This window comes from Lytechinus variegatus, chromosome 18, assembly GCF_018143015.1.
Source record: "Lytechinus variegatus isolate NC3 chromosome 18, Lvar_3.0, whole genome shotgun sequence".
Lineage (NCBI taxonomy): Eukaryota > Metazoa > Echinodermata > Echinoidea > Temnopleuroida > Toxopneustidae > Lytechinus > Lytechinus variegatus.
Genome location: NC_054757.1, coordinates 635,339 through 650,312, shown reverse-complemented (window position 1 = coordinate 650,312; position 14,974 = coordinate 635,339). Strand labels below are relative to the sequence as shown.

The window sequence follows — 14,974 nt, the reverse complement described above, 5'->3', positions numbered from 1 at the left end:
GCTTGGCGCACTGCATGCAGGACGGTATGATGGTGGGCCCCAAGTCTGCGCACCTAACAATTTGAGTTAAGATTTAACATGAACTTCTTCTTATTTCAAAAAATCTCTTGGTTAATAGTGTTTCTTATATTATTAAAAGTAAGTGTACCAAATTTCTTATTAAAAAATGAAAGGAAATATAGGATTTTCTTGAAAAAACATGGGGCAGTCATTTTCAGATTGAAAAAAAATGGTACCCCATGTCTGCGCACTCTTTCACTTTGCACACGTTTCGGGGATTTTGATGAAAAAGGCTGCATTTTGAGGCCGTCACATGAAATGCCCTGAATTCATTATTTTTCCACCATTTTGAGTCGGATATTTTTATGAATACGTGTCTATGTAGTGCATGTACTATGTGTAAAGTTCGTGCTCGTTGCGTATCTTCTGTAACTAAAATCGCGCAGATACGCGGGTGTGCAGACTTAGGAGACCGCGCAGACATGGGGGAACTGACCATACAACAAAACAGGGACCTACCAGTCACAGTGTTGGATGTGATGTAAGGAGTACCGGTACCGGTACATTATTTCCTTTTTCAGTGTTTTTACTGTTATTTGTTTGAATGTTGTCATTTACTAACCATTCACTTCTGATCCGCCAAGTATTTGGTTTTTAATTTTGCTATGTTTGTGACATTTTAGATCGTTCTTCTAAGTGTTTAGTTGAAGTGCGACTCGTCCTATCATTTATCAACACAGTCCCATATGAGCATTTTCATGTTTTGCCCTAGAAGACAGCTGGCAGCCATCCGTTTCGAGGAGTTTTTTAACATTTTTTTTTTCTCCTCGTACACAGACGGCTCGCTATCGTGTAGCCACCATTAGGGTACTTGCAATGCAAAATCCTCCCGTCCCCGTTGGGGCCCTTCAATTTTTGTCTTTAAAGATCAAGACTAGACTGGTCACTGGACCAAAAAATGAAATTGACAAATTATATACCAATCGAAAGCTTATAAGCTACTAAATACAGCAAGGGTTGCTTTATGCATTTTCATCACTTCCCAGCTGAGTATTTTGCTTAAGAATATTCAAATTATCGGGCTTCGAACCCCGCTTAGAAAATAGGCTTTATTGTGCTTTTCACCTGCCCCGAGACCGTGATGTCACGTGTAAGAAGCGTCGTGATTCCATAGGTTTGTACACAGAAAAACTGGGTGATTTTTTTGCTTTCCAGATAACGCATTTCATTTTCTTCACTCCTATCACAAAGGGATATCACATATATTTTTTCCCACAAGCTTGAATTTATGAAATCTACAGTTTAGAACTAGTTTTTGCCATATTTTATTTCCTACTTATTTGGCGCAGATTACAATTCTATGTGCATTTAGATTATGTATAACAACTTTTCCTGACATAGCAACTTAGGTCCAATAAGAGCCAAACAAAGAAATCACAAAACAAGGTAGTGAATAGTTGTAGGTTTACAACAATTTGAATAGTGAATAATTTTGAGTGCCATTTTCATCTGAAAACGAAAAAAAAATGGATTCATAACATGAAAATGGAAGAAAATACCCAATGCTTTTGTACACAAACCTATGGAATCACAACCCTCCAGACACAACGTGACGTCATCATTTCCAGGCGACGTGGGGGTGCTCAATCGAAGCATACTTTGGAGGAGCAGTTTCTTTGATTTTTATTTAATATTAATTATTGGAAGGAGATATATGTAATATTTTTGGTATATTTGTATTGTATGAATCATTACCTTTATTTTGATATGCGATTGTTATTACACCGGTCAGGGTCTTTAATGAATAAAAATTTTGAAAATTAACGCGATCAAAATGCAAATTAAATTAATATTCCCTCTGGCTCTTGGCATTAATTGCCAAAAAACGGAGAAAAATCAAGTTAATAGGAACAAAAACAGTGACTTACCTCGGCTGTCGCGCAAATTCACTTCCCCGTTTTATTCGATCTTAAAGTACATAAACATATGGCCATTGAGTCCCCTGTACAAATCGCGTTAGAACTTTGGTCTCTGTATTTGGTGAGTGAAGCCAACGGAGTTCAGCTGAACAACCAACATAACAGAGAGTGAGAGACCGAAGCTTTTGGTCTAGTTTTGCCCTAGACAACTGACAGCCGTCAGTTTCGAGGAGTTTTTAAACATTTTTTATTTTTCATAATTTCAACTCGTACGGCTCGCTATCCTGCAGCCACCATTAGGGGGTTAATAATGCATAATCCCCTGACAGGGCTCGTTGGTTTTTGTCTTTAATTTTTATTTCATAAAAATATATAAAAAGAACTAAGTTAGACCCTATTATTCCCTTTTTTGCACCAAAAGTCCAAAACAAGGAAAAATTTAGTCCAAAAGCTTCAGTCTCTGTATTGGTTGTTCTGCTGAACTGCGTTGGCTCCACTCACCCATACATGAATGGGGATTATAGTAAAATGTCAGAAAAAAAATAAATCCCCAGAAACAACGGTTATTCCTGTCTAGGAAAAATTAACTTTAAAAGGGGAAAAACTGACTTCGGCTGTCACGCAACTTCAGTTCACTTCCCTGTTTTAACCTAGTCTTGAGGACGCAATGATGATGATTTTTTAGATATGTCATATACTTCTTCATCATTGACGTCTTGACACTCTCCATAGTGTCTTAAGTGAAGGACCAAAACAAAGATGGATTTCCCCAAGAAATCCATCTTTTTAAACCGAAATAACGAAAATTCTATCAATTTTATTAATTCTTACACCTTCCTACGCCTAATGCGTAGGAAGGTTTTAAATATCATTACATAAAAATATAAAAAAATGAAGATTTCTTACCTAACTGATGCCGCGTAGACCTCTCGTTCCACATGTAAACAACGGAAATACAATAGCGTCGACCCTTGAACCGCTTATGTATGACGTACTTCCGGAAAGCAATGCCGTCTAACGAACAATTTAGAGATAAAAATTCTTATTTAACAAATATTAAAATTTATTTCGTGATCATAAATAATTTATATATAATAATATGAATTGTTTTCAATAAAAAAATGAATTCTTATATTTGTTAAATATTCAACTAATTCTATCCTTGTATAGATTGCTCAATGACCTTCACAGGAAGAGCTTTGAATAATAAAGTTCACAAGGTTGACTGGATGTTCATCAAATTTAATTGTAAATATACATATTCAGTGAAGTTTAGCTCTACAATCAGGTAGTTAATGTCATTTTTCTACCATCTGCAAATTTTTGTTGCCATTCATACCTACCTTCATTCATAAATGATGAATTTTATGTAACTTGCATAAATATCATTGGGTAATCAATTGCAGGCTTTGGTCTTGAATAAGTTGCATGATTAATTGTTATTAGTTTTACTAGATATTGCTTTTATTTTCTTTATCGACAGATCTCTTGAGCGGTGGTTTTACATCTTTAGCCTTTTTAAAGGTAATTTTCTATCACATTGGCAATTCTAGGAGGACACCAAGAGGTTGCATCCCAGCCTTTTCAATGCATTGCATCTACTGCATCCTTTTCATGGGAGAATTATTATCAAGGATCTGAAAATGAAGGAGGAATCTCAAAGTCTTCATCTGTATTGTCAGACAATACTAGGCCCACAATGCTCAGAGAATGGGATCACACACAACATTGAGACTCTGGAAGGTAAACAAATTTGGTAAAGTTCATCACAAACTGGGTCCTTACCATTTCTGTTGAGACCTGATTTGGTTTTAAAGAGTCCCAGCAACCCAGCTAACATCGAAATAACTCTCTTTATCAAAATTGTGGGTGATGTTTGCTATTCCAAAGGTTCGTTATACTGAAGGTTTGCTATTTATTTCCGAAATGAAAAAGGGTGCATTAGCTTGACAGATTGTCTGAGAACGAAAGAAAGTTTCTTATTCCAAAGGTTCGTCAGTCTGAAGAGTTATTATTTCAAAAACAAAGTTTTTTTGCTGGACGACTTGGCAATAGATGAATTTGCAATTTACTGAGTCTATAGGGATGCAGTCAATATGGAAGGGGACGAGACGAGTATCCTAACGATTATTTCAGGGATTTTATTAGACAGGAATAACCATCCATTCTTGAGATTTATTCAACAATTTCTTACATTTTACTGTCATCTCCATTAATTGGAGCCAACATAGTTCAGCGGAACAACCATTGTACAGAGACTGAAGCTTTTGATCTAGGATTTTACGTACCAACTCCATCACCTCAGCACACCCAAGTCCCAAACACCCCCCCCCCTCCTCACACTGACAAACTGTAATACAATCATAAAAATGTTAAGTGTGAATATTGATTAATGTGTATTCCCCTAGTCTTCTCTCTTTTTTTCTTTTTTGCATCATCATCAGGATTAGCCATGCGTGACATAGAAATAATCATCAAGGTCGGAGGCCACTAAAAGGCAGAAAATCACCCATGCCTGTACTTTCAGTGAGAAATCAAACAAAATATTAATAAGATTTAAACTGTGAATAAGCTTTTCAAATAGTGGAACAAATCACAAATAAAACATGAATATCTATCTCCAATTCAATAGTGCTGTTGAACTTCTCGTATAATGCTGCAGTCAAGGCATATTTAGACAATTATTGCGTATAAATAGTACTTTATTTTTGCATATGAAATTTCAAAATCGTCGTTGCTTATTTAAAGGACAAGTCCACCCCAACAAAAACTTGATTTTGAATAAAAAGAGAAAAATTCAACAAGCATAACACTGAAAATTTCATCAAAATCGGACGTAAAATAAGAAAGTTATGACATTTTAAAGTTTCGCTTCATTTCACAAAACAGTTATTTGCACATCTCGGTCGGTATGCAAATGAGGGAACTGATGACATCACTCACTCACTATTTCTTTTGTATTTTATTATATGAAATATGAAATATTTTGATTTTCTCATCATTGTCATGTGAAATGAAGGTTCATTCCTCCCTGAACACGTGGAATTCCATTATTTTAACATTTTGTGCTTCAGGCAAGGAGGTCCTAATCATCAAATTCGTAAAAATTGAAATATTGTATAAATCAAACAATAAAAAACAAAAGAAATAAATAGTGAGCGAGTGACATCATCGACTCTCTCATTGGGATGTAACTGGCTCGTTCATATAACTATTTTGTTGTCTCACCTGCGAAGCAAAGTGAGACTATAGGCGCCGCTTTTCCGACGGCGGCGGCGGCGTCAACATCAAATCTTAACCTGAGGTTAAGTTTTTGAAATGATGTCATAACTTAGAAAGTATATGGACCTAGTTAATAAAACTTGGCCATAAGGTTAATCAAGTATTACTGAACATCCTATTAAAGTTTCATGTCACATGACCAAGGTCAAAGGTCATTTAGGGTCAATGAACTTAGACCATGTTGGAGGAATCAACATCGAAATCTTAAACTGAGGTTAAGTTTTGGAAATGTCATCATAACTTAGAAAATATATGGACCTAGTTCATGAAACTTGGACATAAGGTTAATCAAGTATCACTGAACATCCTACATGAGTTTCACGCCACATGACCTTGGTCAAAGGTCATTTAGGGTCAATGAACTTTGGCCGAATTGGGGATATCTGTTGAATTCCCATCATAACTTTGAAAGTTTATGGATCTGATTCATGAAACTTGGACATAATAGTAATCAAGCATCACTGAAAATTTTGTGCAAGTTTCAGGTCTCATGATTAAGGTCAAAGGTCATTTAGGGTCAATGAACTTTGGCCGAATCGGGGGTATCTGTTGAATTACCATCATAACTTTGAAAGTTTATTGGTCTAGTTCATTAATCTTGGACATTAGAGTAATCAAGTATCACTGAACATCCTGTGCTTATTTCAGGTCACATGACCAAGGTCAAAGGTCAATGAACTTAGGCCGAATTGGGTGTATCTGTTGAATTACCATCATAACTTTGAAAGTTTATGGATCTGATTCATGAAACTTGTACATAAGAGTAATCAAGTATCACTGAACATCCTGTTTGAGTTTCAGGTCACATGATCAAGGTCAAAGGTCATGTAAGGTCAATGAACTTTGGCCATGTTGGGGTTTTTTGTTGAATAACCATCATATCTCTGTAAGTTTATTGATCTAGTTCATAAAAAGTGGACATAAGAGTAACCATGTATCACTGAACACCTTGTGCGAGTTAGAGTAGTATTCAAAGTCAGCACTGCTGCTATATTGAACCGCGTGATGCAGGTGAGACGGCCAGAGGCATTCCACTTGTTAGAAATAAGCGAAACTTTGAAATGTCATAACTTTCTTATTTTACATCCGATTTTGATGAAATTTTCAGCATTGTACTTGTCTGATTTTTCTCTACAGTGCGTCCCAGAATAAACGAAACCGAGATTTGGCGATCATTTATCATAACTTAATCATAAATAGAATAGACAAATGACCTACCAATTTAAAGCTTAGAATCTCTTCTTTCATCTGATATTACTTAGGATATTTCTTATTCACTCATGAGTGAGCAAAAACAATTTGAAGAAAGGATACCAAAAACTCATTTGGAGGGGGGTATCTGGGTTTCAAAAAGAAAACCACATTTTTGAAAAGTTCAATATCTGCTCTTTAATTTGGTACCTCAATTACAGAAAATGGTCAAGAAATAAAAAAGTTCTGGTTATTTAAAATAAGGCTTGTATTTCCATAATTTCATGAGATAAATGTGTTTTCACCGGTTTCCCACAGAAGCTTTCGCATGGTGAACAATAGATTTAATGCATGGCTGATCGTCAACAAAACGGAGTGTCGAGTGAGTTTGAAAGCCAGCCTGGAGAACCTCTTCATTTTATGAAATTATTGAAATTCAAGCCTTATTTCAAATGACCATAACTTTGTTATTTCTAGACCATTTTCTGTAATTTAGGTATCAAATTAAAGAAGAGATATTGAACTTTTCAGAAATGTGGGTTTCCTTTTGAAACCCAGATACCCCCCGCCAAATGAGTTTTTGATATCCTTTCTTCATATTGTCTTTGCTCACTCATGTGTGAATGAGAAATAATCTAAGTAATATCAGATGAAAGAGGAGATTCTAAGCTTTAAATTGGTAGGTCATTTGTCTATTTCATTTATGATTAAGTAATGATAAATGATCGCTAAATCTTGGTTTCGTTTTTTCTGGGACGCACTGTATTGATTCAAATCAACATTTTTCTGAGGTTGACTTGACCTTTAAAATTAAAATTTGTCCCGCAGATCACACCCTGTTTCAATAATGATAGTTTTATATTCTGTGAGGAGAACATAAAAACAGTTCACTTTTTTTCATCACTGCAAGGGATATTTTTTTGTTGATTTCAAGCTCTAAAATAAATGGCTAATTATATAAGGAATGAGACCTTGCATCGCTAACTTGCTTCTGAATCTATTTGTAGAAATTTTGAAGTTGTCCAAAACCATTTCGAAAATGCACCAATACTCCCCCAGCAAAATTTTCAGCTGTGCTAATGAGAGATAAACACTATATCGATTCTTGCTTAGAAGCCTATGAACACCTCTTTGAAAGAATTCCAAGCAAATGCCCCAGGTAAAGATAGATTAGCCCCTTCTGACCCTCATAACAGCAATGGTGATTCTATCCCCTCCCACCATGCCTGCCTACTGGTTTTCTGGTTTTGGCACAGATTATTTCAGTTTCAGACTAACAAACCTTATTTCATTTTTGGATTAATGATCCTTATCTTGTTTTCGGACCAACCAACCTTATTTTATTTTCAGGCTAACAAACATCGAGCTATAGGCAATTTGTATGCAACGGAATTAGGAACCTTCAGAATAATGAATCTTTGGAATATCTAACTGTAACCAATATTCTTGCCTTAATTTTTTTCAGAAGTTCCTAAATGAAACAAAAGATAAAAAAGTAGTCATTCTTTGCAGTTCTCACTCTTGCTAAGCTCCACCCCTCAGTTGTCAATGCCAGATGGTCCCTGCCTATGCTTATGGGAGTACTCCAGGCTGAAAAAGAATATGATTTGAACAGAAAAATTAGACAAACAAAACACTGAAAATTTGATCGAAATTGGACAAGGAATAACAAGTTATGGCATTTTAAAGATTTGCATTATTCCGGTGAAACAGTTTTAAGCATGTCTTCATGAATATTCATTGGGTGATTTTCGAGTTTGGTGTTCGGTGTTGGTGTTGATAACGTAAAAATGCTGCTTAACCGAGCTCCAACACCGAGCTGGGTTCAGAGGAAAGATACCTATTGTGTTGATAGCATATGACGTCAGAGACTTAATAGTGGTTTAGGCCACTTCGTGAAATCAAAGGAGAGGGCCGTGCCAGATTGTAAGAACTTAAAATATGCTCTTATTTTCTAAATGATAAGAAATTTGACTATCTGAAATATGGCAAATCAATGAGTAAATCTTGGGTTTTCAGAATATGCAAAAATGGAATATATTTAGAAAATATGACAAAAATTTGGTTTGAGCCAATTCGTAAAATCACTGACGAATGGACAACAGCAACTTTAATAATTTGTGTTTTTTTTCTTTATTTTTCAGCATCTGGATCTCAGCAGAACGAAATAGATGGGACAAGCATTAAAAAGGAGATAATAGATGAAGGAGATAGTGACCTTGATGGAAAAAATGGATCATGTGAGGAAAATACGTGAACTAATTGACATAAATAGCTTTTCACTTCTTTTGTTTTTTAAACAAAATCAGAGCCTAAACTATTTTCTTATGTTATTTTATCAATGTTTATTCACTCACTGAAATATGACAATGTATTTTCCATGAAATAATTTGATTTTACTGTCATTTGACTCTATACACACGTTTTGGCAGCTATTTGCACACTCATTAATATTCATAAGTCATATGACCAGAGCATTTAGAGGTGTAAGATTCTGTTCACAAAATTCAACATTTTTTTTACACTTTTACCAACTTTTTGAAAAATTAATCTAACAAAACACAATTCCAAAGATTGCTCAACCCTTGAATTACAGATCAAACTGTGACATGGTGAATTTTCAGATCTAAAGGTAAAATAAGTGAAATTTAAACCACCTTTTTCCACAATTTGTAACTGTTTATACATGGACATATTTATGTACAAAAGACACATCAGCATCTAGGGACTTTGAAGAGCATAGACTTGCACATGCTTTGCACTAGTTTTGCTTCTTTCAAGCACTGTGGAAGTGTTTCATACATTTTCCGATCGCGAATTTAACAACCCGCGAAAATTTCGCAACCCCAGCCGATTCGGTGAAAAATTCTGTATGTGAAAATAACAGCTTGTACAGTATTCTCTTGTATGCAGCATTTAGACAGGCATTCGGATGGAGAAAAACTTTAAGATGATAAAGTAGAATTTGCTCAAAGACCCTTCTGGTGCTCAAGGTGTGATAAACGATTTTCATCTGAATGTGGTCTTGCTAATCATAAAAGGAAACATGAAAATAAATCATCTACACAAGAGAGACAGCGGCATGGAGACAAAGACCCTCTTGAATGTCAGTATTACTGGGAAAAAATCAGCAAACGAAGTTATCTAAAGGAACTCATAAAAAGTCACACAAATGAGAGACCCCTTGAATGCCAATATTGTTGGAAAATTTTCAATCGAAAAGATACTATATTTATCATATTAAAATTCATACAAAAAATAGCCATACATGTGTGAATGCAAATATTGTGGCAAGAATTTCATGCATAAAGGTCATCTAAATGACCACATTAGAATTCACACCTATGAATGCAAATATTGTGGGAAGAAATTCAGCAGAAATAGAGTAATAAGTAGACACATTATAATTCATACACAGGAGAAGCCTATTTTAATATGAATGCACATATTGTGGCAAGATATTCAACACAAAAAGATATATAAATGAGCACATTAGGATTCACACAGATGATGAGGTTCATGAATGTGGTCTTGCTAATCGTAAAAGAAAACAATAAAACAGATAATTTGATTGTTCTCACTGTAGCAAATCTTTTATATCTATAAATGAGAGACATGAAAAAGGGCATGGAGGCCCAAAGCCTCTTGAATGCCAATATTGTGGCAAGAAATGTAGCAGAACAGCTCATCTGAAAGAACACATAAAAGTCACTCAAATGAGAGACCCCTTGAATGCCAATATTGTGGAGAAAAATGAAACCAAAATTATACTTTGTAATGATACATGTATGAATGCAAATACTGTGGCAAGAAATTCATTCATAAGGTCATCTAAATGAACTCGAGAATTCACACAAAGGAGAAGCCTTATGAATGTAAACATAGTGGCAAGAAATTCAGCACAAAAATTAATCTAAATTGTCATATTAGAATTCATTATAGCAATGTTAATACTCTGGAAAGAAATTAATACAAAATTGTGATTTATTCTCGTTAGTCCTGTGGCATTTTCATGCAAAATCCATTACACAAAAGGTTCCTGCTGTATCATTTTGTAGCTAAATAAAGAATAAGCAAGGACCTAGGACACTACCTTGTGGGTCTCCTGACAGGCCATCAATAGAATTATATTTGATCCTGTTTATAACAAGCTGTCATCAATAACTTAAGAAATTAGAGATCATACTGCTTGGGACCCCTTTCTCACTACAGTTGCTAAGTTTATGGACCGAGAGTAAGTGGTTAACCTGGTCAAATGATTAGGTGAAATCCATTATGAGATTGTCTGCTTTCCTGAGGCCGTGTTGTGTTGTAATAAAAACTCATCCGATTATCCAACAGTAGGGTCTCACAAAATCTGGGCTCTGGTGCATAAAAGTTACTATTATGGTAACTTTGCCATTCAATGGTAACTACCATGATGGTAATGCTAATCAACAGCCAATCAAAATCAAGGATTACATCCAACTTTGCATTGGTAACTTTTATACAACAGGGCCCTATTACCCTTCAGAAGCCATGTTGCTTGTGGACACTTGGATATTTCAGATGACACAGTGGTGCTGTTATGGATAGTCTCAAGCATATTGCAACATATTTTGGTGGGAGATATTCTGTAGTTGGCAGAATTTGACCATTCTCCCTTGAAGACCAGTAATACATTTAGCTGTTTCCTGTGAGATGGTATTTTAGTGGTATACATAGAAGATTGGTATATATCACAGCAAGAATTGGGGCAACCTCATCAGCATGTACTCTCAAAATCCCAGATTTGATGTTATCCTGGGGCCCGTTGCAGAAAGACTTGCAATCGATTGCAACTCTGAAAATCACGCGCAACTTGATTTTCAACCAATCAACAGCGCGCATTTGGGACTTGCAATTGATTATTTGACTTGCGTTTAAATGCAACTCTTTCTGCAACAGGCACCCTCTCCGGTTTATAACCCAGGCCAAGTATTTTACCATTTGATTTTGTGAAGAAGCTTTTGGATAAATTCTACCGAGATTAAAACACTGTCTAATGTGCCGTTGTTAAAAATGTGCAATCCATTCAAAGTCTATTTTGAATTGGAAGTCGCTTGTCCCTTTATAGATTGCAAATTTGGGTTTGATTTGCTGGTCTGCTTTTTGCATCAACAAGAATAATTGATTTGCTGTGGTTAAAATTAGTCTATCATTTGTGAATTTGCAACTGAATGCAAATACTTTCTTTTAACACTCCCTAAAACAGGTACAAATCATGGAAGTACATCTTGTCTTGTCCTTTCATCTATTTACTTAAGTTGGCTTTTGGCCAATTCAAGTTTGGCCTTTGAATGCTGTCCAGAAAAAGAGAAAAAAATCCACATAGGTCAGCATGATCATTACACTAGCTAAATTGGCAAAATAAAAAAGGGCTTTGTTTGATGGAACTTGCATGTATTATTTTTTCGTTTGTTTAGGCCTGACTAATAAAGTAATCCAGATAAAACGTTTTGAAAATGCGCACCTTGTAGCAAGTAATCCTCCTTAAGGCATGGATACAAGTGCCAGAAATTATAGTCTTCCATATTGACAGACTTTGAGTCTATATATTGAACCATTAGTTTGATGTTTTTTAAATTATATATGTTTTTCTCTTTGTTTAATTTACAGCAAGTGGATCAAGGCTGAATAAGGAAGATAGAGGAGTTCTTGCTGAAAACAGCGGATCGTGTGAATGTGAGATGACAGAATCTACAGGAATTGTGTGTACACTCTGCAAGAAGAAACTTGAATTAAGGGACGAAAATGTCAAAACGCCTTTTTCTGAAGAACACCAGCTTATGAAACATGTCCAAAATCATGTTGGAATATTGAATTCAGACGCGTTCCAGTGTTCATATTGTAAGGAGTCGTTTTTGTCTGATTCTGACCTTGTGAAACATGGAAGAATGTGTACTCAGAAGAATACTGATGAATGCATTCAAAGCACAATTTCATTTGCTACAATGAATGGTGATAAGATATGTAGTGAACGTACAGGTGATGTTGAGCCTCAATTCCCGTGTTCTGATTGTAATGAGATATTTTCTTCCATGCAGCACTTAGACAGGCACTTAGATGGAGAAAATCTTCAAGATGATGAAGCAGTGTTTGCTCAAAAACCTTTCCATTGCTCTAAGTGTGATAGAAGATTTCCATCTGAATGTGGTCTTGCTAATCATAAAAGAAAACATGAAAATAGATCATATAATTGTTCTCACTGTAGCAAATCTTTTACATCTACAAGAGAGAGACAAATTCATGAAAAAGGGCATGGAGACAAAGACCCTCTTCAATGTCAATATTGCGGGAAAAAATGTAGCAAAAGATTTTTTCTAAAAGAACACATAAGAACTCACACAAATGAGAGACCATATCAATGCCAATACTGTAACAAAAAATTCACTAGAAAAGATACTTTAATTTCTCATATTAGAATTCACACAAATGAGAGACCCCATCAATGCATACATTGTGACAAGAAATTCACTAGAAAAGGTAAACTAAATGCTCACATTAAAATTCATACAGATGAGAAACCTTATGAATGTACATACTGCGGCAAACTATTCATCCATAAATGTGCTTTAAATGTTCATATTAGAATTCATACAAAAGAGAAGCCTTATGAATGTGCATTCTGTGGCAAGAAATTCAATGCAGAAATTGATCTAGATAGACACATAGAGATTCACACAGAAGAGGAGCCTTATGAATGCAAACACTGTGCTGAAAAATTCAACAGAAAAATTGATCTAAGTAGACACTTTAGAATTCATGCAGAAGATAGGAATTATGAATGTACATACTGTAGCAAGAAATTCAGCCAAAAATACCTTCTCAGTTCGCACATGAGAAATCATACAAAAGAGAAACTCTATCAATGCCAGTATTGTGGCAAGAAATTCTTATTTAATAATCATCTAAACGTACACATAAGAATTCACACAAAAGAAAAACCTTATCAGTGCCAGTATTGTGGCAAGGATTTCAACACACAAAATTGTCTAAATGTTCATATTAGAATTCACACGAAAGAAAGACCTCATCAATGTCAATATTGTTGTGAGAAATTCATCACAACTACTAAGCGAAGTCAACACATCAGAATAGTTCACACAAAAGAAAAACCTTATCTGTGTCAGTATTGTGGCAAGAAATTTGGTGATAAGAAGTCTTTGACTCAACACATAAGAATTCACACAAAGGAGAAGCCTTATGAATGTAAACATTGTAGCAAGAAATTCAGTTCAAAAAGTAATCTAAACGTACATGAAAGAATTCACCTGAAATAGATAATAATAATAATGTTTTATTTACCCAGGGTAGCCACTTCAGTTAGGAAACTGCTCTACCAGTGGGCCCTGCATAACATTACATGTTATTATTACCCTTCTCCAATCTAAATGCCGAGCGCCTATAGCAAGAAGGCAGAAGGTCCCATTTTTATAAGTCTTTGGTATGACACGGCCGAGGATCGAACCCACGACCTCCCGTTCATGAGGCGGAAGCTCTACCGCTGAGCCACCATGCCTGGTTATGTCATATTAATATTAATACTGGAAAAGGAATCCATATAAAATTGTGATTCAATCTTATCAGTGTAGTGACATTTTCAAAATGAATCCATAACATGAGATGTTTCCACTGCATCGGTTTGTGACTATTTTTTTTTTTCATGCACAACTTTTGAGATCGAATTTTTCAAAGCCCTGGAATTTGGTAACGAAATTAACCCACATTAATATGTTATTGCATGCCAGATTAAAAATTGCTCAAAAATGAAATGGCTCAGTCGGTATAGCGGGGGTTTCAAATTTGAATGACTCGGGTTCGATTCCCACTTTGTGCGCTTATGCCCTTTGGTAAGGCATATAAATCCTCATTATCTCGGAGAGAACGTTAAGACATTGGTCCTCTCGTTACTTTCTTGCAAGCATTCAAAAATCACTACCAGCTCAATATCATAGGCAAATCCAATGCACATTATATTTTTAACCAAAATTTATAACTCATTATCTTTACTGTAATTGATTAGTCATGTAACTTCATGTTATTTATTATTGAGATGTTGCTAATTATTTCCATGGAAAAAAAACATTGAAACACAGAAAAGTTTTAAAAAGAGTTTCAGAAGGATTAAAGAATGGTCACAGATCAATAGCCTCAAACTAAACGGTGAAAAAACAGAGTTTTTACACATTTCCTCACGTTTTCGAGAAACAGAATCAATCCAGATATTAAAACTTGGTGGAATGGACATACACGCAAGTACTTGTAGAAATCTAGGAGTTATATTTGATGATAAATTGACATTCAATGAATTTATATCCCAAAAATGTCGCTCTGCATCATATGCCTTATACAAAATTGGTAAACTTTGTGAATTCTTGGACAAACCCACCACTGAAAAATTGGTACATGCTTTTGTTTTATGTCACATTGATTTCTGCAATAGTCTCCTTTCAGGATTACCTATTAAACAAATTAAAAAAACTGCAAACCATTCAAAATTCAGCTGCGAGATTAGTAACACGAACACGCAAGTATGAAGCAATTACTCCAGTTCTCAGAGA

At 35.2% G+C, this 14,974-nt stretch overlaps 1 protein-coding gene across 3 annotated transcripts; it reads left to right on the top strand.

Moving 5' to 3' along the window:
• Positions 1–501: 501 nt before the first annotated feature.
• Positions 502–13,767, top strand: LOC121431980 (zinc finger protein 883-like). Of its 3 annotated transcripts, none has more exons than XM_041629780.1 (4): positions 502–560; positions 3,403–3,662; positions 8,537–8,632; positions 12,030–13,767. In XM_041629780.1, the coding sequence occupies exons 2-4, from the start codon at positions 3,563–3,565 to the stop codon at positions 13,691–13,693; spliced, it is 1,860 nt and encodes a 619-aa protein (XP_041485714.1). In that variant the 5' UTR covers positions 502–560; positions 3,403–3,562; the 3' UTR covers positions 13,694–13,767. The 3 variants fall into 3 exon arrangements, with proteins under 3 accessions (XP_041485714.1, XP_041485716.1, XP_041485717.1); XM_041629782.1 differs by having other exon boundaries at positions 507–541; XM_041629783.1 differs by having other exon boundaries at positions 518–560; positions 3,473–3,662.
• Positions 13,768–14,974: the final 1,207 nt, after the last annotated feature.

Excerpts from the sequence above, each read along its gene's own strand:
- LOC121431980 (XM_041629780.1), top strand. The coding sequence starts at position 3,563 with ATGAAGGAGGAATCTCAAAGTCTTCATCTGTATTGTCAGACAATACTA. Across the intron at positions 3,663-8,536 it reads CAACATTGAGACTCTGGAAG|CATCTGGATCTCAGCAGAAC; the intron begins GTAAACAAATTT and ends TTTATTTTTCAG. Across the intron at positions 8,633-12,029 it reads TGATGGAAAAAATGGATCAT|CAAGTGGATCAAGGCTGAAT; the intron begins GTGAGGAAAATA and ends TTTAATTTACAG.